Consider the following 27,744-nt stretch of genomic DNA (forward strand, 5'->3'; position numbering starts at 1 on the left):
CATCGTTCTCCAGTCTGTTCCGTCCCGCGATGAAGACCCTCAGCCTCAGAGCGGCGCCGACCTTACTCGACTCTTTGTGGCACTGGATCAGGGCCGTGGCCAGGATCTGAAGTGAGAACATGACAGGACTAAACGCTTAGTGTTTATTAGAATTAAAATTCCACCATGAGAATAAGTTTATACTAATTTTTATTGTTTTTGAAGCTTCTTAAACTTTATTTTACACTGCTCTCGAGTTTTGGATCCTGCTGGTCAGGTTTGTGAAGGTGAAGTAGATGTCGTTACTCCCTCACCTTTCCTCCGCCGATACCCATGCCACAGTTGTTAAGCCGCAGCTCCTGCAGGGTGTGACACGCCGAGCTCTTCAGCAGCGCCTCGATGCCTTTCACGCCATCGGGTCCGAATGCGTTATCGCTCAGATCGAGCACCTTTAACTTAGCGCCAGCGGATATTAGGGCTGCACCTAGAGATATCTAGAGACAGACAGAGAGACACTATAAACACAAATCACTGGTTCCACTGTCTTCATAAAATTCAAACTAAAAGTCTTATTTGTTCTCATGCATCTTATGACTTTACTGTAAGGCGTTTAACTGAAATTAAAAGATCTGATTTAAAATAATAAGATTCGCTCAGCCAAGTGAATTAATTTGCAATAAAAATACAAAGTGATTCACAAGCAAACACCTCCTTCCCTTTCGAACATTTCATGGTTATGGAAGTGTATAGCCTCAGGTTTAACGCTAAACACACTGCGTGCTTAAAATATTAGAACGATAAGGATAAATAGGACCCACTTGATGTTTCACACCAAGTGTGTGTGGGCGTGTGTATGTGGGTGTGTTGTGCTCCAGCAGGCCTACCAAAGCAGGGGGGATCTCTGAACGCAGGCGGCCCGTGAACATATCGCTCCAGTAACAGCACTGCGGTAAACACAGAAAGATCTCAGTTAACACACACACACATGAATATTCCAGTGAAGTGCAAGAGCATGAGACTGTGTAAGAGGGCTCGAGACAGTATGAGATCAACTATGAAATCATGTAAGAAGGTGTGAGGCATTGTGAGATCGTGTAAGACACTGTGGATGAAAGTTTTGAGACCAAACGAGACACTTTGAGACCGTGTAGGAAGTTGTGAGATGTTGAGAGATGATGTGAGACATTGTGAGAGGGTGTGAGAGAGATTATGAAACAGTTTAAGAAGACATTAAACAGTGTAAGACATTATGTGACTGTAAAAGAATTTAAAAAACATTGAGAGACACTAAGAGACTGTGTAAAAAGGTGTGAGATGTTATGAGATGTGTAAGAAAATATGAGAAATTATAAAACTGTGCATGTAAGTGTGAGGCATTGAAGGAAGCTGTGAGACGCTTCGAGACATTTTAGAAAGTGTCTAACATTGTGTCTTACACCATCTCACATATACAAAAGGGTGAGACGGTGTAAGACGCTATGATACTGTGAGACATTATGAGACATTAGAAAGACTTCAGACATTATGAGAAGATATGAGACACTGTACGAAAGTGTGAGATGTCTCACATATTTTTACAGTTTCCTAGTGGCTCACACTTTCGTACAGTATCAGTATCTCATATCTTCTCAATGTGAGACACTAGGAAACTGTGTAAAATATGTGAGACATTGTGAGATGGTAAAAAGCTAAATACATTGTGAGAGATTATGAGACATTTGAAAGGCTTAAGACATTGTGAGAAGACATAAGACACTGATACTGTAAGGTGTGAGACATTCTGAAACTGTGTACGACCTTGTGAGATGGTGAGACTTCATGAAACAATAAGAAAGTGTGAGACATTGTGAGACAGTGAGAGGCACTATGATACTGTAAGGTGTTATGAAAAAGTGAGATACCATGTGAGACACCAGAAAACCGTGTAAGCATATTAGAGACATCGTGATATGGTGTGAGACAATACAAGTCTATGAGACTATAAGAAGGCATGAGACATTGTGAGATGGCGTGAGACACTATCAGACTGTGTAAGAACATGTGGGACACCTCAAAGTCACACTTGTCCTCCAGTGCCTTAGCGATGGCCTGAGCGGCCTCCACTCCCACAGTGTTCCCCTCCAACCTCAGAGCGCGAAGACCCTCGAACTCCCGAATCGCCTTCACGATGTCCTTCACTGAAGAAGGCAACAGACAGAAACAGTCAGACTGTGAGGAGCTGTGTGTGTGAAGCGTAACTTTGTACAAGTAGTGACGGTGTTCACAGTTCTCACCAGAGTCAGCGTTGTCCAGCTTCAGGCCCTGTCCCTTATAGCTCAGCTCTCCTCCTCCCACCTGAGTGCGGGCCAGAGAGTCGGCCAGCTGGGCCACCACGTCCGACGCCATCTCAACACCTGCACCACACACACACACACACACACAGATTTACTGTATCAGTGTGGATTAGTTCACCTATACATGAGCTTTCATTTCAGCGCCTGGTAACCTAGCAACGGCTCTTTTTTTTCTTTCAGACAACTGCGCATGCGCGATTGCACTTTCCAACACATGACCCCAGAGCCCCGGAAGTAAATCATATACAAATCCAGTACTGTCATCATATGTTAACCGTTAGATACTACAGATCAGTGAATAAATAACATAAAACAATCTTCATTACTATAATTGCTAAACACACGATAAATAAACGTGCCGAGTCCTCACGAGGGAACCCGAATTAGTCAGCTAGCACCATAAGCTATAAAAAAAAACAGGGTTTATTTAAACGCACAAAACACAGGTTTATCTATGAGTTACGGAACAAAAGGACGTCACGCCGTAAACAGCGCGGTCATATTTACCTCTAGAACACTTTAAATCCGGGTTTATTGTGTGTGTGAACGGAATACAACAACATGCACGCGCGCACACAACGCCGGGAGAGTCGTCCCGCTCATTCGGATGACGTCATGGCGTTTGAAAGCGGCGCGCGGTGCCTCACGGGAGGTGTAGTCCTTCCATCAGGTTGACGCTGTAGTTTGTGATTTCGGCGTCAGACGTGTGATTTAAAAATAAATAAATAAATGAATAAATGAATGAATAAAGACAAATTATTTTGTAATGAACAACGTTAGAGGTAGTAAATGTGTTCATTATAGGCAAGTCCTCGTCCGCGACCCGCTCCTGTGTGGAGTTTGCATGTTCTCATTGGTCTTGGAGGGGTTTACTCCGGGTACTCTGGTTTCCTCCCACAGTCCAAAGACATACACTGTAGGCTGATTGCTGTTTCAAATTTGCCCCAAATACAGCAGAACCTCGGGATACCAATTTATTTTGTTCCGGAGGCGAAAATGTGTACACTTTTACCTCTGCATACAAATGCCCTGACTCACAAATGTCTGCCTTAAGAACTGAAATTTTGCAAGTAATTTGCCTAGGCATATGAAACATTTTTGGCATAAAAAAGAAATAACCAAGCGATGGCTAAGTTGTGAGTACGTCCAGAAGCTGTTCAAAACTCATTTGCGTCAGTGGAAAGCCAAGCAAAGAGAGTTCATGGGGTGTTACTTTCTTTTCTTTTTTTTTTTTATTCAAGATTTCAGACATAGCACCATGGGTCCCAAGAATGTTATCAAGTACTGTAGCAATAAGAAGAGCCACTTTCTTTTGGGTTTTTAAAGCATGTTGTGCCAAGAGGAAATATAAATTAAGAATTTGAATTTTTTAAGTCAAACCTAAGCCAAGGTTTCACTATATATGATTGAGTGTGTGTGTGTGTGTGTGTGTGTGTGTGTGTGCCCTACACAAGATAAGCGGCATGGAAAGTGAACAGATGAATAAATAAGATATCTTGTATACTTAACACTGTGGAACAAAACACAGCAAGGCAAAACAAATCAGTTTCTGTTCTCGCCTACTCTGTAGCCGTTATAAACATTCATTGCTTCATTGCTGCAGTTTGACATTTGATTGGATAATTACCTCACCAAACCAGTGCAATGTATTCGACCCTATATTATGAGATTCTGTGAGACCATGCAGGCCAGAAATGCATGAACAGTGATTTTTACATTAGTGTGTTACACCAGCACCTAATATTTGACAGACAACTCAACTCTCCCACGGGGAACCTCCCGCCTATTGATAGCAGCTCACAGATGCCTGTTTCTCTATCAGTCCAGTTGATGACAGAGAGTCATCAAAAAAGGGAAAATTACACTCTTCACCTTAAAATTTAGTAAACTATGCTTCTGCCCGTAATACTGTAGCAGTAACATTATAGTCATTTCAAGTTTTACACTGTTTGATGAAACAGTGATGTTTCTCATGCCCATGATGGCTTATGTGGTTGTAGAAGATGTTTTAAGACGAGTTAACTGGTGTCCAGTGGGGTCTCTCTTTTTACAGGGTGGGATGACTGAACAGATGCAGTGCTGAGTGGCAAGAGCTGTAAGACAGGTGGAAATGGCAAAGACTAAATTGGAACCAGAACTGCATTGGACCAGTCAAATAAGCATAGAAATGACAACATAGTAAAACAAGTGTCCCATATTTAATTTTATCTTTAACAAGTTAGCACTTAAAGTTATCTCAAAGTGTTTGGTTGTTAGTTCTCCAGCTGAAATATCCTTCAAATAATGATGTTTCATACCTCAAACTTCCTTTAAATCATTTTTCATCCAAATGCACTATCCAACATGCAAATGTTTCAGTCTCTATATAAATGAGCTACTGCTGAGCCATGCCCACCAGAGACCTGCGGAGCTGAGCAACTAAAGCAGGCAATCGTTTTTCTTCTTCTTCTTGGTGTTTACTTTACATTGTCATTCACTATGTTGCATTACCACCACCTTCTGGTCTCGACCATTCGGTTAGAACTCATGCGACACATATCTGTGCCAGCAACACAGCACAGGTCAATGACAATAAAAACAAATATAAGTGGTTATATGGAAGCCTTGCTGGTGTGTGTTAATGGGGGAGGCTTCAGACATCAAACTGTGCATTTGGGTTTTCAGATATGTCAGAAAGAACAAAGTTATTATTACTTTATAACAGGTACATTTTTACTACTACTGGAATATGGAAATTATGTTGTAAAAATGTAGAACTCTCAAATAAGCATAATTATTATTCTTTGGTTATAGAAACAACTAAAAACAACCAGAAAAACTTGTGATTTTTAAAATGGGCGGTATCTGTCACGATACCCCCACCCACCCCGCTTCCCCCCAAAAAAAAACAATTTGGGAGTGTATGTTTATTTTGTTATAATATTCATAGTAATCATAATCATAATAATTATCATCATCATAATAATAACAGTTATTATTATTATTATTATTATTATTATTATAAATGTTTATTATATCTGTACATTGATCAGAACTCGTTCTTTCAAGTATATCTTCATATTTCATACATTGGAGGAACAGAAACCAATATCAGAAAAATTTGTGTCTCTCTGTATGTCTGTCCAGCCAGATTTTGTCACAAACACCTGCATCAATAGATTTTTATTAGAAAAGATAAACTGAATATTTTTAATGGGGTTAGTTCATATTTTCACTTTGGCTGAAATAACAGCGCTGAAGTGGTATAAGTGAATTTTAACACGCTGGAGTGGTTTTAAGACAAAACTTTATCTTTATCCGATCTACTTTTTCCATTTCTCATCTGTGATTCACTCTCCGATTACCGAACAGGGAGTGTATTTGTCTGACAATTCAAAAAGTACAACAAGGCGTAAGATACTCAACCTTACAGAATGTGATTTCTTTGTATTAAAGTGCCCCTATTATGCGTTTTCAAATATGATCTTTCATGCAGTGTGTCATGTAGCTGTATGTAAATATAAACTATCGCAAAGTTGTGATGCCGACAGTGCATGATAAATGAAGTTTTTGTCTATAAAAAAAAGAGTCGGCTCACATTCGCCTAAACGAGTCGTTAGCAATTCGAATCTTTTTCTGTTACGGATCCACGTCACTAAGTAACATATTTGCATAATGTCCGCCCATGTTCTAAGTTGCAAACAACTTGCTAGCAGAAATGTATTATACTACCTGTCCTACTTCAGGGTAGCACAGGTTTTCACATTCGCTTGGCATTCTGACACAGATCCCACATGTGCACCTAAACAAATATTACAATGACGATGCTATCACATCTTACAATTAACGTTACCACACTCTTGTTAACATATGACACCTACCACTGAAAAACATCCTGCTCCGGTCATGCTTGCGAAACAGTTTCTTGACGATGTGCCATTTCAACCGTTTCATCATTAGACTCCGGCTCGAATTGATACGGTAAAACCGACGCCATCTTTTCTATGTAGTGACGGGTCTCCAGAGCAGACGTTCAGTTATGGTCATGGGCGACACACGCTGTAGCGGTAGACCAGTCATAAATTACTGCGCCATCTGACTAATTACAGCAGTGAGGGCTCACGGAAAGGAGAGGTTTAGACAGACTGAATCTTCGAACTGCTTCACACGAGTCGTTTACGAATCATTTAGAAATGGGGTAAAATTAAATCTATTTTTGGAGAAAACTAAAGTGTTTTTTGACCTTGCATACATGTAAACCTGTTTTAAGAGACTCATTAAGCAATATTAGCAACCTTTAAAATTGCATAATAAGGGCACTTTAATAAGTTATACGAGAGTTCTGCTGTACAGTCGTTCAATAATAATAATAATAACTAGAGAGTTACATTTCCTGAAGAAAATGTGAGTGGTGCTTGCCATGTCATAGATTTAGCTGATGTCATAGCAGAAGTTGATCTCAATGTTAAGTCTACGAGACTTTTTGGGGCGCAGGGCAATTAACCACCCACCTCTTAGTCATAGCACCTCATTCCCGAATAAGCCTCACGATTTGACACATCATTCATGGGTCTATGGGACCGGTTACGCGCCAAATAGTGATGCGCTTTTATGAAATTATTCTGCCCGCCCCAGACCGCCCTGAACCACTGTATATATTTTTACAACCTGCCCCGCGACCATTAAATAGACATACTAGGCATTGTAATGTAAATGAAAACAGCTTTCATTTCAGCCTGAAAGTGCTTGGAAACATCGCCCTGTAAACTGTATATTTTTTCATACGAATTGCACTCCACGTAGCCGATACTGCTCTTGTCTCCTGCTGCAACTATTTCTAAGAACCAGTCCCGAACATTAGATTTAGTGGCCTGACTTTTTCTTCTTTTAATGATGTAAAGTCCCGACCTCAATTTCTCCTGCACCCCGTCTTCCATCTTCACTTTTATTTCTTTGTTTTTGTTGTGACTGGCAGCGGTAGCTGCTTGGCGCTTTCGCGACGTAACCTTATCAAAAAACTTAATAAAATATGAAAATAAATATTCCCAAATATTTAATATAGGTCATAGGGACCCAAGCACCACTAATAATAATGGTTTTTTTTTGCTGCGCATGCGCGGGTAGCCCTTCCCTCTCCTCTCCCTCTCCTCCCCCTGTAACCCGGCGGAGTGTAGGACCGCGCGGCGCAGAGACTCATCACATGTTCCGTGTAGTTACAGCGCTCTGAGAAAGAGAGAGTCATCTGTACAGAGAATAAACTGTCCGCGCGCGAGCGCCAACTCTCACTTATAGCTGTTAACTCCTGTTACACCCCGGTGTGTCCACGGGTGAGTGTGTGTGTGTGTGTGTGTGTGTGTGTGTCAGGTCTCAGCTAGCGGTGGAGTCTTTTGCTTTCCTTTTCTGTGTGTTAGTAATTATTATTCACAGCAGGAGTGTGTGTGTGTGTGTGTGTGTGTGTGCGCGCGCGCTGCCTCATGGACATCTCCTAATGTTTAGGTTTAACGTTAAACACACACACACACACACACTGTTTACATGTTTACTTGTTTTGGGTGTAAAAAAAAAAGAACGTTCGGTGTGTGTGTGTGTGTGTGTGTGTGTGAGTGAGTGTGTGTGCGCGCGCGCTGGTGAAATCCTTCTGCTTCCGGAGAGGAAATAACTTCAGTCTGCTGTGTGTGTGTGTGTGTGTGCGTGCGCGCAAGCATTTATTACCATTATATATTTTTGCATTCAAATAGAATAATAATATCAATAGTAATAACATAACACAAATACTACTATTATTATTATTATTATTATTATTATTAATCCTTCTCCAAAACCCAGTGAGTCACTTCCCCACCTTCAGCACTCAGTCTGTTAGGTTTCGTTTTCACATCATCTCTCTCTGTCTCTGTGTCTCTCTCTGTGTCTCTCTGTGTCTCTGTGTCTCTCTCTGTGTCTCTTTCTGTGTCTCTGTCTCTCTGTGTCTCTCTCTGTCTCTGTGTCTCTCTCTGTCTCTGTGTCTCTTTCTGTGTCTCTCTGTGTCTCTGTCTCTCTGTGTCTCTCTCCAGGACCTCATGACCTGCCATGAACCAGGACCGGCAAACGCGCAAGGAGGAGATCCAGAAAGCTCTGGCTTTCATTCAGTAAGATCCTAAGAGTTTATCAGGGGTTTTAGAGATCAGGATTAGTGTTTTCAAGCTTTTACGTTTTGGATCACTGTGGACCTTTAACCTAAAATTAATGTTTTTTTTTTTAAGCATCTACTGTATGTGCTTGTTTTTTTCTGGCCCAGAAAAAGTATAACTCTACTCTCTGTTTTTTTACTGCATTCATGCATTTTTTTAAATATTAAATGCCAGCCCTATTATTTATTTTATTTTTATTTTTTGCTTTGTCTTTCTAAATTAAACAATCTGTATGGATGTTTTGTTTTTCTGGCTCTGAAATAGTATAATGCCACCTTTCTTGCACTGCATTCATTGAACTTTTTCTTGTATATTATTTTTAATTAAAGCATCTTCATGTATGCATGTATTTTTCTGGTGCAGAAAAAAAATCTAACTCTGTGCTCCACTTATTTGCACTTCATTCATGCAACCTTTGAAAACTAACTTATTTTTATATTAAAGCTTCTATATGCATGTTTTTCCCTCCCTGGCTCAAAAAAAAAAAGAAACAGAAAGTCATTGTTTCTTAGCTAGTCATGGTATCAGTTATGTAGTAGTTCCTTCAGATACAATCGGGGATCAAGCTTATAATGTTAGTTTTGTCATTTAAAAACCAAGCATAAAATTTAAACAATACGAACTAACATCAAATACAAGAGTTTAACATTTACCTTCAAGTTAAATTGAATTAAATTACTTACATTTTTACTGCACGTACTGTATCTCTGTCCTCCGCCACAATTATTATTCCTAAAAAAAAAAAAAGAAAAAAGTTTAAAAGAAACTTCGATGCCTCCTAAACCTCACCTTGAGAGTGAGTGTGCGGGTTGAGTTTGAGGTCAATTACCGGTTGTGGCCAATCAAACTGAACACCAGACAATACTTTTTCTTCAAAAGTTGTCAAATTTGACAACCCGCCCCTTTAAATGCATCACTGTCAGTGGTACATCAGTGTTTTAGGGTTCTGACTTACTGATGGGAGGATCAGCGTTTGGAGACCCAGCTCCACCAGGTTGCCATTGTCGGGCCCTTGAGCAAGGCCCTTGATCCTGTCTGCTCCAGGGGCGCTGTATCCTGGCTGACCCTGCACTCTGACCCCAGTTACACTGGGATATGAAGGAGGAATTTCACTTTGCAGTAGTGTATACGTAACGAAAATGGCTTAAGTTTCACTTTCTAAGCATAGTTAATGAAGACATTTTCTTCTGATCATGATATTTAAGTATCATCTGTTTTTTTGTGTCATGTTTGACATTTTATTTAAACTAACTCTTATCTTCCTTGAATTTCATTTATGCTTTGATTTATTTTTTTTCTCTGCAGGTCGTCGCTGCCGTATCCCGACCCAGACGGCTATGAGGTGCGTTTTCCTTCTGCTCTCATTTAAAAAAAATAAATAAATCCACCCCTACAAACACACACACGTGTCCTACTGCTCTCTTTACGACAAATCGCTGGAATGTGTGTCACGTCTTGTACCGTCCGCGTCCGATCGATCGAGTCCCTGATTTCCAGACGAGGCCAGCTCCGTGTTTATCAGCAGGTTAACCATTAACGCTTTCGCTGTATCAGGAACGAGCCATGCTGTACACTCAGCAGTTATGACCTGCTGAGCATGATTCGTAAAGACCAGAAGGCTGTGAGATCTAATCCCCTAATTTGAGCCAACAGATCTGCACACAAATGTTTTGTTTTTTTCTATCATTTAGTCAAAGTTACAGTAGATAACTCATCCGTGTTTCTTGTAAATATGAGCCTCCAGCTGTTCGGTGACGTTGCAAAGACACAGTGCTGATGTGGTTTATGATTTAGTAGGACTTCCTGTCATGTATAAATGCTGAATGCTGAAGTGTTTATGTGGGCGGCCATTTGAGCAACTTGAATCACTGCACCTCGTACGGCTCTGCTAAGATCAAGAGTTAACTTAAATCTTTCATTCGTTACCCAAACTGATTAATTATAAGGAAGATAATTGAGTCAGCACTTTTTGACCAGTCAAGTAATCTTTGTTAATTTAATATATAATGAGCAGAAAAGCAGTTTCTAATTTATTATTATTATTATAATAATAATAATTATTCTTATTCTTATTTGGGTTTGTTTAATTGTACCGCTTGTCTTGTTCCAATCAGAGCTTCCTGATGCAGCTTGTGTGTAATCTGCTGGACGAAGGTAACGCGGCCTTCTGGGAGGGCGACTGGACGCTGGCGCGGGGCCACTTCAGTGAGGGAGTGAGCGTGGCGAAGTACGCCCAGGGCGAAGGAGTGGCGATTCCTGCGGCGCTGCTCGAGAGCCTGTATGTGAACAGAGCCGCGGCGCAACACAATATGGTGAGCGGTTAATCCTGTTCAACTTCACCTACGTAACATGCATTCTTCAACTTCCTGTCCTTTAAAAACCATTTGGGATCCCTTATCTGGAGTAAGATTTGTAGAACTGTAAATATGTTTTTTTTTCTGCTAAATCGAGACAGTTCTGAAAGCGGTGTTAACGAGATAATTAATTTATTCCGTTTGGATTTCTATCCAATCGGAATAAGTGTGTAAGACTCGCCTGATTTAAAAGCAGGTGTACAGGTCATCCCCGACTTACAAACATTCGAGTTATGAATTTTCAAAGATAGGAACGGACCGTTTTACTTCCGGTTTAAAGTAGCTCACGTGTATTGTACAAAAAATAGACACTGCAGTGCATCAGATACCAATATTTATATTTATATACAAATTAAGTCAAGAATTAAAAGCGTAAAAAACTAACTTTGTCGGACATAAGAACAAATCTGACTTACAAACGAGTTCCATTCCAGGAGCATGTTTTTAAGTCGGTGACTACCTGTCATTAAACTGTTCTGGCTTTAAGGTTCATCAAACAACACTGCTATTCTCTAAGGTTTTTTTAAGCAGAGTTTTTTTTTTTTAATGAATAAGTAACACCAGATTCAGTTATACACTACCAGTCAAACGTTTGGACACACCTTCTAATTCCATGGTCTGTGTTTTTTGCTACACTGTAAAACAATACTGAAGGCAATAATCTCCTTTGAACAGTCGATATAGAGATGTATATCTGCTACTTCTGCTCTGTAAAGCTTCCTAATGGCTCTAACCTGAGGTGCTGGTTGTTAATTGGTGATTTCTGAGGCTGGTGACTCTAAATGAACTTCTCCTCTGTAGCAGAGGTAATGTTTTGGTCTTGCTTTCCTGGGAAGGTCTTCATGAGAGACAGTTTCATCATGCTGCTTGATGGGTTTTGCAAACGCACTTGACACAATACCTCTTACAAAACCTGCTCCAGAACAGCTGACCTTCATGTCTTGATAAAAACAACTGACTGATGTTGTTGCATAATTCCATGTGTTATCTCATAGTTTAAAAAAAAAAAACAGTCTTGTTCTAAAATGTAGAAAATAAATCACCATACTTGTGTCCAAACGTTTGACTGGTACTGTATATTGTAATTCTTTTGTGTAGTAATTCGTATACCGAATGAGGGTAATTTAAATATAATAATTATTTCAGATAATTTGTCTGAATTCCTTTTTTTTATTGAATTCAATTTAAATCCAAGTTACATTTTTATGCTGTGTGTATATCAAGTTATATAGTGTGTAGGTTAGATAATAACTGTATAATTAACGTTATACGTAACGTGCTATGTTTAATTAAGTTGTGAGGCTGTTGAGTAAAGCTTTAGCATTATTTCTCAACTTTGTCTTATTAAATATATATTTTTTTAATTATTGCTAAAATTGTAAAAAATTTAATATTGAATAGGGATAATTATAAAATCGTGAATCGCAATACAAATTGAATTAGCACCTAGGTATCGTGATAATATCGTATCGGGGCGTCCCTGGTGATTCCCGTTCTTAATCCCTTTTTTTAAACTGTATCTTTACTTTTTATAACATTTAAAATGTCTTATGTAATATAAATATTTTGTATTTTTTATGTTTATTTATAACCTCACTCCTGTCGTGGATATACAGTACTGTGCAAAAGTCTTGCCCCCCCCCCCCTTATTTCTTTATATTAAATTAAATGATGTAGATCAAACTAAAGAAAGAGAAACAAATGTGTTACCGCGACAGTCTGCAAAGTGCTAAAGATACAGTTGGTTTATGTAACAACCTCAGCAGCAACCTCATTTCCCCTCTCATCTGTTCCAACCGGTCAGCATTGAGCATCACCAGTACACTAATCACCAGCCTGATCATCTGTCATCATCTGTACCTGTTTCTCACTGGTTCATGCCTAAAGTTAGATGATTTTTTTTTAAACTTGATGATACTGTGTGACCTTAAACAAAAAGCATTCCTCTGACACTTCTCGGGTACAAGAGGGGGGAAAAAAGTCCTTCCGGGAGGCCTGGAGAAACTATTCCTGGAGAGTTCATAAACAATCCTGGAAAGTCTGGAGCTTTAGAAGCAAGATATAAAGAAATAATATGATACTTTTGCACAGCACTTTTGCTCTTGATTCTGGCAACAAAAACATGATAACCCAGAGCTGCTACTCCTTGTCCTTGAGAAATTCAAAACAGATAACCGCAAACCTCGTACTCCCTCACACTCTCAGCCGTACATCACACACACACACACACACACACACACACACACACAACGCACTCATTGTGTGAAGATTGTGTGTTCTTTTAATTAGTGCACTGGATCAGGGAGGCTTTTAAAGGGAGTTTCCGCTTCCTGCAGTGACAGTTGGGGTGATAACTCTGCAACATCGTGGTTTCTGACAGAAAAACCTGAATAAGTATCTCTGAAGAAGGAAATAGTATACAGGTGCTGTAACTGCTACGCCACACACACCCGCGTCTCCGCAGAAAGCTTTGTAGTGTTGGTGAAGCAACTCTGATAAACACGCTGATGCGCTGTGTGTGAGACGAGACATGACTCTGCTGCGAGTTATAAGGGATTTGAAACCATAATCAGCCTCCGGGTTTGACTCGAAGAGGAAGTTGACTTGCAGAAATCTAAAAATAAGACATAATAAGGGAGCTTGAAGCAAGAAGAAGAAAAATTCAGGACCTCTGTGGGTTCAACTCACAGAATATTCACCATAAGCTTTTTTCGTCAAGGGGCGCCGATATTTTTTCTTCATATTTATTCATCTAGATGTTGTCTGCGTCTGATTCAGGGGGATCTGGAGGCGAGCGTGAGGGACTGCGACAGCGCTCTGGGCGTGTGTAAGGACAGCGGCAAGGCTCTGTACAGGAAGGCCGTGTGTCTGAAGGAGCTCGGGCGACTGAACGAGGCGTACGAGTGCAGCACCGCCTGCCTGCTCACCTCTCCACAGGTAACACACACACACACACTCACAATCTGCACATCAGGCATTTCTGTTTCAATCTCCTTGATGCTGTATGTCCATGAATAATGATTCTGATCGAGTTGGCCATTTCCACATGTTTGGAAACATCATTAAAGGAGTTCCTGAGAGGCCAGAGTGACTCTTTAGGCATGAAGCAGACAAGCAGTCCAATCACGGCTACGGCGTACTGAGAAAACTTTCTACCTTAATGGTGTCCAAGCACTAGTGAAACTATCACTACTGTGATAAGTGCATTAGTGTATCAGGAGGTTATATAGCGAAATGAAGAAAGGTTTTACTCTGTACAGTCAAAAGTCCCGCTTTGATTTGACGCCCATCGTGCTTTATACAGGGTGAACATCATACATTATACATCATTTGAAATATGAATATCTGAGTAACCACGTGTCCAAGGTAAAGAAAATTAAATAGGCGTCATGTTGAAAAATAAAATATTTATCCTTCAAAATTCCAACAGTATATTCAAACAGATACAGATTTTATAACCGATCAAAATGTTCAATATGCGCACGTCAAGTATCTGTAGCTTTATCTTGCGAAACATTTTTCATCGCCCCAATGATTCTCTGCCCAAGTTCTTCTAGGCTTGTAGGAACAGGCGTGGATAAAGAGCAGTCCTTAGAGAGAAAAAATCACAAGGGGTCAAGTCAGGTGAACGTGGTGGCCGTTTCAACAGCACATTGTCGTCATCACTGGCACAAGAAAAAAAAGAAAGTAAAACACATTTTAGTAAAATATACTTGTGTATGCAGCAATGTAACAATACGATAATATTAGTCTCAGGGAAATAATATAGAAATAGGTAGAGAGTGTGACATGTCATAAAACATACTGGGTTCACTTAGGGCCTGTCCACATGGAGACGCGTTTCGCTGTATACGTATACATTTTTTATCGTATTGGCGTTTCGTCCACACGGATCCGGCGTTTTAGAGACTGAAACCGCTATTTTTTGAAACCGGGTCCCAAAGAGGATAAATCTGAAAATGACACCCTTGCGGTTTCGTGTGTACGGCCAATCCGTATATTTTGTGAAACGATGATGTCATCACATCACGTGTCGGCTGCGTCACACGTAACAGCAACAACAATAATGGCGGACTACATAATTGTGTTCGTGTTGCGGAATCGGATAGGGAACGCACCGACTTCGTGTGGACGGAGTCTTAGAGGTGAGAGAAGCAGACGACTATGAGACAGGTCATAAAACGTAAACAGTAAGGGGATGGGTAGTGATACTCAGTGTACAGTGTGTACCCAAAGTACATGGGGAAAAAACCCTAGAGTGACCCAGACATGAACTGTACTTGTTTTATAATTAGCTGAGCACACCTAATGAAGGATTAAAACGTGTTGAATAAACGTACAACACATGCACCTGCAGTCGCGCACACATGTCTAAGTAACAATATAGACAAATACCGAAAAGACACACATCAGTTTTACGAATACTGAGTTTAATAAGAGTAGACACTTGTATGTGCATCTACATAATACCAAACACAGAGATGCTTACCCATGGTCTGTCTCTTTAGAGAACTGTAGAATAAACCAGGACAAACCAGGAATGTATAGTAAAGATAAGCACCACCCTGTTATTTTTTATAAACTAAACAAAAGAAGTGTAAAGATAATGGAACGTAATTTGCAAGAAAAAATGAATTATAATGGGAAAAAGTATAATCACTTGGTACAGATGACGTAGGGAGTCAGGTGACGAGGTATATGACGTGACATAATATGGTAGAAAAATGATGGGAGAATTTCTCTGGAAAAGTTTACTTATAATGGGTTAATAATTAGGTAAGAAGGGGGAAAAAAAGAACTAAGGAGACATGGTGTGCATCCCTCCGCTTGAAAACTGTATATAATGAGTCAGACAGTCTGCTCGTGATAATGCTTGGATTTACGGCCTAAGAATTACAAGTGCGGCTCACTTGGGTTTTATTGCTGCAAAAAAATTCTGCTTACTTCATACACATCTGCACAGAGTCCTGAGTCGTTCTTTGACTAGAGATACAGCGTTTGTTTAATATTTTTAATTAAGGTAACATTAACAAGTGGAAGGTAAAATTCTCTCACAGCATTAAACTTGGTTACTTTTTTCTGCAACTTGTTAAAAAATTGAGATAATTACAGAGATAACCAACTCTGTTGTTAAACTACCAAATTATGTTTGGGACACCCTATACAGTGTATATATGCTTTTACGAGGATCTTTTATATGAGGATTAAAAAAATTTACAATTTCTTCAACTAATTATTTGATTTTGATTCGGTCGATACAGATACAGGAATGATGGTCAGGGGTGCACATACTTTTGGTCAGAGTTTTTGTAAATCTTGTTGTAAAACAAGGAGCGGATGTTGAGGAGACACGGCACCAGAGTGACTCGCTTCTGATGGAAATGGCAGTAATAAAGGGTGCCAATAATTTTGAATACAGTGTTATTTGTAGGTTTGTGACCTTTCCAATTCTTTGTGACTTAAAGTGTGTGTGTGTGTGTGTGTGTGTGTGTGTGTGTGTGTGTGCAGGATGAGAGGGTGAAGGAGCTGGCTCAGGATCTGGCAGACAGACTGGACCTAAAGACACGTAAAGCCTACGTCGGTGTGCAGGTCAGTCACGTCTGTGTTCTTTTTTTTATTCGTGTCACGTGACGCGCGGTGAGATCCGCCACATCGTTGATTGGTTTCCTATGAGAGCGTGACGCAGTGTGTGTAATTCTGACCCGGCTAAAGTGTGTGACTCTGTTCCTGCTCTGCTTCAGGGTGGAACCGAGAGCAGCCCAGAACTCCTGCCTCCTCTAGAACAGGTGAGTCTTTTTCTTTTCTTTCCGTCTTGAATCTTCAGTTCTACAGTTGAATCTTGAAATTGTTTCTCTTCTCGTAAAGATCACTAACGGACTGGATAGCTTGTGTGACGTCACAGGTGGGTGTGAATATTTTTGCTCTTCAGGTTGTTGTGTCTTTTTAGAAATGTTAAAATTTTTGTTCTCATATTTTGAGATCTTCTTCTTCTCTTTCCGTCACAGCGGACGTGTGCGCGAGTGCGTCGCCCGTCCTGCCCGCCCCGGTCCCTGTGAGCGAGGCGTCCGAGGAGGCGTCCGTGTGTCTGTCGGTGCCCGTGTCCGAGCAGTTGGAGGACTGCGAGGTGATTGGGGACGAGCTGGACACACTGCTGGACTGCGTCTCCGAGCAAGAGCAGCTCCCGCATGTGAGTCGAGTTGATGTCGAGATGATGTCTTTGTTCTCCTCGTCCCTCTGTCTCACCCTATCCTTTGCGCGTCTCTCAGACTCCATCCAAAGGCAGCGTCGTCCCCACTCACGTCCCGGTGATGCGTCTGGGCCTGCCGTTCCCCGCGCAGCTCCCCGCCCCCTCGCCGCGTCTTCCTCCGGCATTCTTCCCCTCGGCCGTCAGTCACCTGAACGAGCTCGACTCCTTCTGCGAGGTGGGACGCGACCCGGCTCTCTCGGTCAGACCCCTGGACTCGCTCGACTCCTTCGCTCAGGCTTTGGGTCAGAGCTCGGTGCCTCAGCAGCTCCCTCTAGTGGTGGGAGGAGAAGGTCTCGACTCACTCTCGGAGTTTACGCTGCCCGGTGAGTGTGTTTACCACCGCACCACTCCGCAACACTGATGGACACATAGGCCACGCCTCCTCCACCAGCACTGACCCCCCCCCCCTCTCTTTCCAGATGATAAAGTGTCTCGTAGTTTCCTCCCTCCAGTGAAGATCAGAAGCTCCTCAAACTGCGTGAGCGCCACTTCCACGGTCAGTCTCTGTCTCTCGTCCACTTGCTTTTCATCTCCTTTCATCTTGTTTCCTTTTTTAGTTTGTTTGTACGTTCTTTTCTGCTGTATTTATTTCTCTCTCTATCCTTCCCATTTCCTTCATTCCTTTATCTTTTTCCCTCCATTCCTACACTCTATCTCTCTTATTCCTTCCTTTCTCACTCCCTCTAATGTCCTCAGTTCTTCCATCTATTGGACTTATTCCCTCTTTTCGTCCCTCTATCCATCTCATACTCTCCGTTCATCCCTCTATCCGTTTTGTTCCCTCCATTCCTCCCTCTGTCCCCTTCATTTCCTTTCGCCCCTTTTTTCCTCACTCTGTCTACTCTTTTCATCCCTCTATCCCCTACTCATTCTTTTTATGCCCCTCATTCCTTCTGTCTCTATCTCCCTCATTCCCTCTATCCTTCTCATACTTTTTGTTCATCCCTCTATCCCTCTTATTCCCTTTTGCTTTTTTTCATCCTTCGTTCCCCCATTTTTCCCTCGATCTATTTAATTCCCTTTGTTCTTCTCTCTGTCTTTCATTTTCTCCGTTCTTCTCTCTCCATCTCCCCTAATGTCCTCTGTTCTTTTCTCTATCTTTCTCATACACTTTATTCATCCCTCTATCCCACTCATTTTCTTCTGTTTTTTCAATCTATCTCTTTTACATTTACATTTAGGCATTAGGCAGATGCTCTTATCCAGAGCGACTTACATTTTTATCTCATTACACATCTGAGCAGTTGAGGGTTAAGGGCCTTGCTCAAGGGCCCAACAGTGGCGACTTGGTGGTTGTGGGGTTTGGACCTGGGATCTTCCGAACCGTAGTCCAATGCCTTAACCACTGAGCTACCCCTGACCCCTCTTTTATTCCCCTCAGTTATTTCCTCTCATTCTTTCCATCCTTTATTCTATCTTTCTCATTTCATCCATTTTCCCCCCTCTATCCTTCTTGTTCCCTCCCATCAAATGGTCTTTTCATGCAAAGTATGACCTTCTATACTAACTCTGTTTGTGTGTGTGTGTGTGTGTGTGTGTGTGTGTGTGTGTGTGTGTGTGTGCGCGTGTTTGTCTTAGCTTTCCAAAAATCCTCTTGAACACACACACGACTTCACTCAGGCCTGTTCAGCCTGTTTTATACGTACAGGTAACACACACACACACACACACATACACACACACACACGTTTTATAGACGTCACATGACTCACGTGTTTCAGCCCCACCCTGGTCTCCATGGCGATCAGTCTGCCTGCTCTCGTCCCCCTGTCTCAGGTGCAGGTGTGCTGGACTGCGAGTACAGGACGGATTTGTCTCACAGCTGTAAGAAAGACATCCTGCTGTGCAGGAGGAAGGGCGGGGTCAATCCGCCATGGAGGCGTGTCCGGCCACGCCCAGCCCGGAGCAACTTCCTGGGTCCTTACGTGCTGTGTAAAGGTGAGACGGCACGGCGCTGATTAGAGAGGATTTACCGTAATACATGTTATCTACATATCTCATACTGCGCGTGTGTGTGTGTGTGTGTGTGTGTGTGTGTAGAGGTTCTAGAGCGACAGGACTGTAAATACGGCGAGGCCTGCACCTTTGGGTATTGTCAGGAGGAGATCGACGTGTGGATGCAGGAGAGGCGGGGCTCACTGAACCGCGAGCTGCTCTTCAACCCGGTCTCGTCCAATCAGAGACAAGCACTGAGCGTCAACAAACTACTGGATACACACCGCGGCATGTTCATGTTCCTCTGTGAGGTACACACACGCGCACACACTTGATTATCACGGGTTTACATTAGCATTACCACTAATCTCCTGTGTGTGTGTGTGTGTGTGTGTGTGTGTGTGTGTGTGTGTGTGTGTGTGTAGGGCTGCTTTGACGGTAAACCCAGGCTCATCAGTAAGCGCTGTAAGGAGAACCCGTCCCTGTGCTCCAACATAAACGCCCACCATCCGTTCGACAGAACCAAGTTCGTTCCCTCCATCGTCCTTTGTCTCAGAGCCGCGTCATGTGACCGTGCTGTAATAAGGATATATCAGAACCCTTTGTAACAACGATCGGTTCAGCAGTGATGGAGCGGCTTTGCGCTGTCTCTTTGTCCCATGTTATGTGTTAAACTGATCAGAAACACATTATGTACTTCCTCCGTGTGTCCCCGAGTCTGATAGGCTGAGTGGACATTCTTACTTTTTCTCTTCCTGTCCCTGTCTTTCTGATTTTCTCTCTCTCTCTCTCTCTCTCTCTCTCTTTTCCCAATTTCATACTTTCTGTCTCTTTCCCACTTTTTTTCTTCCAGTTTCTTTCTATTTCTGTCTCTCTTGTTGTTTTATCTATTTATCTTTCTCTATGTCTCTCTTTGTCTCTCTCTCTCTCTCTCTCCTATTTCACACTTTCCGTCTCTCTCCCTATCTGTCTACCCATGTCTCTCTTTCATTCTGTCTCCCTGTCCCTCTCCCTTTGGCTTTCTATGTGTCTCTCCCTCTTTTGTCTGTTTCTTTCCATCCCTGTCTCTTTCTCTATGTCTCTTTCTGCCCTGTCTCCCTGTCTGTCTCATATTCTGTCTTTTACGATGTCTCACACTTTTTTTTTTCCATTTTGCTCTTTATGTTTCTCTGTCTGTCCCATCTCCATTCTGTCTCTTTGTCTCTCCCTTGTGTGTCTTCTTGTTTCTCTCTCTATCCCTTTTTTAATCTTTGTCTCTTTCTGCTCTGTCTCCCTGCCCGTCTCTCTCTGTCTCATGTTCTGCATTTCTCCTCTCTCTCTACTATTTAGTTCTTTCTGTCTCCCTGTCCCACGCCATTTGACTTGCTCTGCCTCATTCCGTCTTATCTCCCTATTTCTCTCTATTCCTGTCTCTGTCTCATTTTCTCTACCCCCCCCCTCTCTCTCCCTGTGTCGTACAGTTTAGCAAGTTTTTTGTTTTGTCACTCACTTTTATTATATGATCAGCTGATTTAATGTTTTGTCTCTTTGTGTGTGTGTGTGTGTGTGTGTGTGTTAGGTGTCTGGTGCATGCGGTGAAGAAGAACAGCAGCAGTATGTGTTACACTAAGATCCGGCCCCTCAGCGCACACCGTCAGCTCGCCGTGTGTCGTCACGAGCGTTACGGCTGCCAGCGCGACAGGAGCTGCAGCTTCGCTCACTCGCTGATCGAACTGCAGTGCTGGATCCTGCAGAGATACCACGGTACACACACACACACACACACACACGCACACACAAGCACACACACTCATTAGAGAGCTCTATGACAATTTGTGTGTGTGTGTGTGTGTGTGTGTGTGTGTGTGTGTAGGCACCAACCCAGAGGAGATTGTGCAAGAATCCAAGAAGCACTGGAACAAGCAGAGAGTGAGTACTTACTGTCACTGAACACACACACACACACACACACACACACACACACACACACATTTATTAATAATTCATGATGAGCGGTCAAGTTTATACTTATTCTTAATAGAAAATAGTTTATTATATTCATTCCCACATTTTAATTACTTTTATATTCAGTATATATTTATTTATGTGTGTTTATTTATCCATTTATTTATATATTTATTTATATTTATTGATATTTTTTATTTCACTCTTGCAGCCAGTAAACATTTCTGGCTTCCACACCAACGGCAGCGTATCCAGACTGGAGGGGCAGAACAGATGGGCGGAGTCTAACGGGAAGGCGTGGCCGGAGCGGACCTCGGGAACGAGAAGCGCCTCGGCGGCGAAAGGTCACGACCTGCGTCTGACCATGAAGTTCGTGTGCGGTCAGTGCTGGAGCGTCGGGCTGCCGAGTGAACCGGACAAAGCGCTCAAGTACTGCAGCGCTAAAGCGCGACACAGGTACACACACGTTAACACTAAGACACACACACACACACATTCATGTATATATATATATTAAAGCACATGGTGTTTTATATCTGCTCATGCGCTTTGACGCGTGCGTGTTGTCTCTCCCGTAGCTGGATTAAAGAGCGCAGGGTGCTTCTGGTCAAATCCTTAGACAGGGAGAAGTGGGTGGCCGTGCGACCTTTGCCCTTTGCCAAGACGTTCCCTCAGCAATACGACGTGAGTCACGTTCCCCTGGGGTGTGATCCCACGTCACATCACCGCCTATGTCATGTTGTGGCCTGATAAGTCCCGCCTCCGGCGCCTCGTTAACCAATCAGGCTGCAGATAATTGAAATGGGAGAGTATTAGTAATCCAGGCTTACTGTGTGTGTGTGTGTGTGTGTGTGTGTGTGTGTGTTTTTCTGCATGCAGATCTGTGTCCACGTCCTGAAGGAGAAGAAGTGCCACTACATCGGGAACTGCTCTTTCGCTCACAGCCTGGAGGAGCAGGAGCTGTGGACCTACATGAAGAACACCGGCTGTGAGAAACCACACCTTCTAAAACTTACGCTTAATACTTGTATGAATCCAGGGGGCCAAAACTTTTCATCTCTTTTCACCCATTTGGTGATTACATAAGAGAAAGCAGTCAGTTCCATGTCTTGGCATTTTAGTGTATTATGGAAACAAAACCGGGTTTGTGTGTCTGTGTGTGTGTGTGTGTGTGTGTGTGTGTGTTTTGTAGTGCGGGACCTGCAGCAGGTCTATGACACCTGGTCTTCGACAGCCAATCAGAACAAGCGATCCGACGGCACCTCGACACCCCAGTACGGCGAGGAGAAGCAGATCACCATGCCGACGGACTTCGCCGAAGCCGCCGTGAGTTTGCGCGTGAAACTTCACGTCTAGACTAATGATGATACGATAATGACACGATGTCATCACGATATCTAAGTGTCGATACGATTTGTATTGCGATTATATGCGATGGTGTAAATATCAGGATATATTTAGATTAGTTATTTTGGATTCAGTCACAATTCTAAACAAACTTGGCAAATAAATCGCTCTTACCACACAGGATGTGTAAATAGTTTAGAGTGCGCCATCTGCAGGTTTAAAGAGGAATTGCGACATTTTTCCACCTCAAATGTAAACATGTATGAATAAAAATAAAAAAAAATAGATTTTGAGTGTTTTATCCGAGACGGGTTTAAATGTATTTCACTATATTTTGCACATTTTCATCTCATTCTTTATATACAGTATATTTGTATATATTTTTTTCGTATATAATAATCTTTTTCTCTTAGTCATCTCTGTTGAAGCATGGGTCATCTCCCACGTGTGTACTTTATTATTATTATTTATTTATTTTTTTTATTTTAATTAACTATAAGCTCAAGATTTGACGAGTGCAAAGGTGTGCATGTCTATTGTGTTATTGTACTGGACCTTTAAAATTTCTTTCAGGATCAATAAAGTGTCTGTCTGTCTATCAGTCTGTCTGTCTATCAACCTGTCTGTCTCTGTCTGTCTGTCTATCAACCTGTCTGTCTGTCCCTGTCTGTCAATCTTTCTGCCTCTGTCTGGCTCTCTGTCTGTCAGTCTGTCTGTCTGTCAGTCTATCTAAATCTCCTTCGGTGTCCCAATAATCACAATCACACACACTGTTCACGATTCAGTATTAAATCAGTTCATTAATATAACTTTTGCTTGATTAATTTTCAATTACTTTCCCAAATTTTTTTCCCACTGGTGTTGAAATAAATTAAACCCCAATAAGTGACTTATTTCTCTGTTCTTGAGTAAACTTGAAAATACTGTGTAAACTTGAATTCTGTTTTCTGAAAGCAGCTTCTGTAAATTCTCTTGTTCTTTAAACATAATTTGGAAAAACCGGAAGAACAGATATTTATTGTCATTTCCTTTATTTAGAATTGAGATTTTGTAGAAATGTGAGCTAATCATTGGTCATTAATCATCGCACTGTCATCCTGTAGATGTGTAACCATGGTAACTTATTGGCCGTAGGTGTTAACTTTTGTGTGTATATGTGTGTCAGGACGATTTCTACTGCCACCTGTGTAGGAGGCACAGTAACAGCGAGCGTCAGTGGCAGCAGCACATCTCGTCCGAGAGGCACAAGGAGCGCGTCCTGAGCGGAGCCGGCGAGGACGAGAGTCTCACCTGGATACACCGCTTCCCCGGACAATACTTCTCCCTCTGTCCCAGGTACTGACGTCACCCATCCAGGGTCTGTGTTCCCGTCTCAGTGTTACAGGGGTACAGTATCAGGTAGGGATAGGAATCGAAAACCGGTTCTTGTTGAGAACCGGTTCCCAGTGTTTCAATTCCTTGGAATCGTTTGCAAAATTTGCAAACGATTCCCTTAACGATTCCAGTGGGCACAAATGACGTCATCATGCGCATTGCGTAACTTACGCACGTTGCGTAGCTTACGCTCAGTCAATAATAAGCATGGCGCCTAAGCGGAACAAACGCTTAAAAGTCTGGTTGTATTTCACCAAAAAATGTTGGACATTCTTGTAGAATTGCCACAAAATAATTTGTTGTATTTTGTTAATTTTACAGAAGAATATTTATTTTATTATTTAATTTTTTTTTCCTTGGTGATGCTAATCAACAATTTGTTGTCCCTTTTCTCCCAAATGAGAATCGATAAGGGAATCAATAAAGAATCGACTCGTTAAGCCGAATCGAAAATGGAATTGGAATCGTAAAAATCTTATCAATTCCCATCCCTAGTATCAGGGTTGGATGGGGGCGAGTCAACCAAGCCTGCTGATTATGAGAATATACGGCCACGCCCATCGCAGTAGTTCTGAGATCAAAAGTGAGGGCATTTCCACACGCGCTGTGTGACGAGTACTGACTAAACGAATAATCTCAGACAGGCCTGGTTTTAACGCATGATGTGAACGATCGGCAGGTTGGAGGCCGGCTGTGCCGAGGGCGTGAGCTGCGACTACGCCCACGGCGAGGAGGAGCTCCAGGAGTGGCGCGAGAGGCGGGACTTCCTGCGCAGGAGGCTGGAGAGAGCGCGGGCGGACATGCTCATCGGTCACAACGACTACGACTTCGGGAAGTACAACTTCCTGGTGCAGGAATGAGAAGAATAACAACACATCCATATATAAATCTACATCCTGTATATGCACACACAGATTTATCATCCCTTTGAACCACCACACACTGAAGTGCCACGCATGCCTTCTCTTCAACTGATTGTTTTAACTTTTATTTTTTAAATGACATTTTCCTCAGTCATAGACAGCGAGTCCCAGTGCCGTCCCAGTGCCGTCCCACGATCAGTACCAGACTTGTAAACAGTTTATCTGTATTTTAGCACTAGTGTTTTTAAAGCCTTGTTTAAACCCAGCCCTGATGGTACAGGACATCACGTCTGTGCATCGCCCAGATTAAACACCCCAGTCAGGGGGCCGTCCTTCATCATGTCACGTCTAACTTGCACTAACTGGCGGATAAACATGAAAACAGCTACAAGTTCTTTCACTCTCATTGCAGTGCATGTTTATTTGATTTATTTAATTATTATTATTATTTTGATTTCATTTTAACAGCTACTCCTAAAGCTTAATTGATCCTTAAATCAAAATCGACATCTTAATACATCTTGTGTTTGTTTTCTTCTTTGTTTTTAAGTCTGGAACAATTTACATAAAAACTAAACATAGCTGCCTGATCTCACAAGAGGAACTGAGATGTCTCGTCATGAAATAAAGAAGCACTCGTGCACTAGTGGGTGACGTTAGCGAGCTAATCTTGGGTGGGATTCAACTGCTAGCGTTTCTCAAAGTGAGAAGGTTTCGTTTATTGTTAATCAACAGCAGAGCAAATCTCAAGCTAGCGTCATCCCGGCGAATCATCATATAGTCGAATCCAAACGTCTGTAACTGAAACCCCAAGTGATACAACCTCAGCTCACAACAGAGGCGTTAAAAAAGTCAGGACTGTCCCGTACAAATCTGAAGGTTTTGTTTTTATGATCGAGCACTAAGACTTCCTTAAACTAAACACAAATCTGTACCACCAAATTTGATTTTAGGCAAATCTAAGACGAGGAATCCTGTTTGTAGTCAGGATCACTCGTTTCAGGTTTGACCGTTTTGCGTATTTTCTGGAATTAAGGACAAGGAACTGGCAACACACTGGGGTTAAAACAAATTTTAGTGCTTTTTTATGTTTATTTATATGAAAGGTTTTTTCCTTCATTTAGTGTATTTTCATTTGCTTTGAGAGAACCCTGGGCTCTGGGCTTTGTGAGATTTAGATACAAAACATTTCTGTTTTCTGTTTTATTTCAGATTAAAAAATATGAAAAGAAACACAAATGAAAAAGTAGAACAGATTCTCAGGATAAAAAAAGCAAAACAACACAAAACATTTCTGAGCGTTAGTGATAAATTTGTCTTGTTGTTTGTGTGTGTGTGTGTGTGTGTGTGTGTGTGCGCGCGCGTGTTTGCGTGCGTGCGTGTGTGCGTGCTGCAGGAATTCCAGAAGGCCACATTGTTGGACACACACTATGGCTGTGTCCTCGATGTGATTATCTCGTCCTAAGACACTTCGAGTCTAAACCCAAACACGCAGAAGCACAGGAGAAGGTGTGTGTGTGTGTGTTTTCCCTGTCTCGCCCCTGACCAGTTTGTTCTCAGAGCTGTGTTTAGCTCAGGCTTTGTTTGAGCAGAAGCAGCTGCTGCTCTCGCTCGAATCCACCTACGAGCAGATAGAGACGTTCCATGAAGTGCGCTTGTCGTGCAGTAACTCTGAAATTCAGTGACAGGATGGATTGAGCTAGAAGCTATCGTAGACACGCACACACGTCACCTGACTCTGCATTGTTTGACTGTTCAGGACATCAGAGAGCTAAAAACAGACGTGTCTCTGATGACAAGTTCATGTTACGTTATGTTGTGTTTCTCTTTTCACCGTAGTGTTGATCAGTTCTGGTTCTGGATTCTGATTGGTCAGAGGGTGTTGATCCATAGTAGTAGTACTGTAGTATTTCTCCTCACCCATGTGGTACATTCTTGGCTAAGTACGGACTTCTCTCCAGTTTAACACGATGTACATGTCGGGCCTGACCTGTGACATGACCGTGTGATGAGTTAATATGATGTGGAAAGTTCTGATGTTAAAAGACTTTATTTGTTAAAGGTGTTAAATACACTCACACGAGCAGGATGATGCGTGCCTGTTTGTTGATTTCTTTCTCGCCCTAACGAGTGCTGCATTATTTAAACAATATCATTCCCGCTCACCTTCAGTGACCATCACAGTGCCTTTTCAGGAGGTCAGACTGAGGAACAAGAGCTGTATGTGAACGTAACGTGTACCTACTTGGATTTTGTGCCTTTCGTAGATACTCTGTGGAAATAAAGACGACGTTTGGATGTTTAAAGTGTCATTTATTTTTCGCTCAGATAAAGCAGAGATGGAACCTTAGCGTGGTTGTCGGTTCGAGTCTTATTACATTCCTCGCTTCCTTACGAGATAAAAGCTCCGGTACGCTTCCAGTTAGCAGCGGTACAGCCCGAGCGTTCTCTGTGGGAAAACTCGTTATAGACTGGAAAGGACGACATCCTTATATTGTGACGTCCTCGTCTTTAAGTTGTTAGACACTAAAGTGCGCTTTCTGTGTGACTTGCCCTTCCGTATTACATTCCATCAGGCGCGAGATCAAGAGTTACTACTGAGGGTGTTTTAGTCAGAAATTGTTTCCACTCTAACGATGCGTTCACATAATGGATGCGGCGGTAATTAATCTAAATCAGATGCACCATGTCGCAGCTTTATCACACACGTCTGTGTCTTAAAGTCTCAACAGCACTATACTGATATCTAGACAGTATCAGATCATTTCCACTAATGAACTGCTGGAGTGGGGGGGGGGGGGGGTAAATACTTTTATATAGTGACAGGTTGGCTACAGTCATTAATTGTAATAAATTTAGTGTAAGGTTGATGGGAACAGGTGCCATTTATTTACATCACAGGAAATAGATTTTTCACCCAGGAAGTGCTCGCTGTCTGTCCTGGCTGAACAACATTAAGTCATTATAATCAGCACTGAAATCTCCCACAGCGCCACTTTCACAGCTCCTGTCTATGGCTTCAGAATTTTTTTTCTTTTACTTTACAAATTCTCTTTATTTTTCCTAAAGTTGTCATTATTGTGTAATACTGTAGTTGTGTTTTATGTAAAATCGCCACAAGCAATGGACCAAATAATATGCCAATAAATATTTTTATAAAAGAACGCATTGTCCTTTGAAGTGTTTTATTTATTTGTGCTTCATATTTTAAAGATAGAA

The 27,744-nt window shown here is 41.9% G+C and overlaps 2 protein-coding genes across 3 annotated transcripts in view; one reads left to right on the forward strand and one right to left on the reverse strand.

Moving 5' to 3' along the window:
* The window catches only part of rangap1a (RAN GTPase activating protein 1a), a 6,517-nt gene extending 3,601 nt beyond the window's left edge, over positions 1–2,916 (reverse strand). The window contains exons 1-6 of the mRNA XM_053489729.1: positions 2,820–2,916; positions 2,253–2,372; positions 2,029–2,156; positions 864–923; positions 294–473; positions 1–106 (exon numbers count right to left, since the gene is read on the reverse strand). The exon at positions 1–106 is cut by the window's left edge and continues 29 nt beyond it. Coding sequence (XP_053345704.1) covers positions 1–106; positions 294–473; positions 864–923; positions 2,029–2,156; positions 2,253–2,364 — 586 coding nt within the window. The 5' untranslated portion in view covers positions 2,365–2,372; positions 2,820–2,916. The remainder of the gene's footprint in view (positions 107–293; positions 474–863; positions 924–2,028; positions 2,157–2,252; positions 2,373–2,819) is intronic.
* Positions 2,917–7,478: 4,562 nt separating this feature from the next.
* Positions 7,479–27,689, forward strand: zc3h7ba (zinc finger CCCH-type containing 7Ba). 2 transcript variants are annotated; one of them, XR_008356693.1, is made up of 23 exons: positions 7,479–7,618; positions 8,345–8,419; positions 9,767–9,803; positions 10,576–10,773; positions 13,594–13,752; positions 16,324–16,404; positions 16,557–16,601; positions 16,681–16,717; positions 16,821–17,002; positions 17,082–17,385; positions 17,482–17,558; positions 18,641–18,710; positions 18,839–19,000; positions 19,103–19,308; positions 19,423–19,523; positions 20,556–20,740; positions 20,850–20,905; positions 21,153–21,397; positions 21,520–21,625; positions 21,821–21,929; positions 22,134–22,267; positions 23,454–23,686; positions 24,164–24,300. XR_008356693.1 is itself a non-coding variant. In XM_053489797.1 (23 exons), exons 2-23 carry the CDS (start codon positions 8,361–8,363, stop codon positions 24,520–24,522), a joined length of 2,904 nt encoding a protein of 967 aa, XP_053345772.1. In that variant the 5' UTR covers positions 7,479–7,618; positions 8,345–8,360; the 3' UTR covers positions 24,523–27,689. The 2 variants fall into 2 exon arrangements, 1 of the variants encoding a protein (XP_053345772.1); XM_053489797.1 differs by lacking the exon at positions 24,164–24,300 and adding an exon at positions 24,342–27,689 and having other exon boundaries at positions 23,454–23,623.
* The last annotated feature ends 55 nt before the right edge of the window (positions 27,690–27,744 follow it).

Source organism: Clarias gariepinus, chromosome 28, assembly GCF_024256425.1.
Source record: "Clarias gariepinus isolate MV-2021 ecotype Netherlands chromosome 28, CGAR_prim_01v2, whole genome shotgun sequence".
NCBI lineage: Eukaryota > Metazoa > Chordata > Actinopteri > Siluriformes > Clariidae > Clarias > Clarias gariepinus.

Bases quoted from the DNA above. Each gene is read 5' to 3' on its own strand.
- zc3h7ba (XM_053489797.1), top strand. From the start codon at position 8,361: ATGAACCAGGACCGGCAAACGCGCAAGGAGGAGATCCAGAAAGCTCTG. The intron at 17,559-18,640 runs GTCAGTCTCTGT...TGTTTGTCTTAG, and splicing joins GCGTGAGCGCCACTTCCACG to CTTTCCAAAAATCCTCTTGA. The intron at 19,001-19,102 runs GTGAGACGGCAC...GTGTGTGTGTAG, and splicing joins TCCTTACGTGCTGTGTAAAG to AGGTTCTAGAGCGACAGGAC.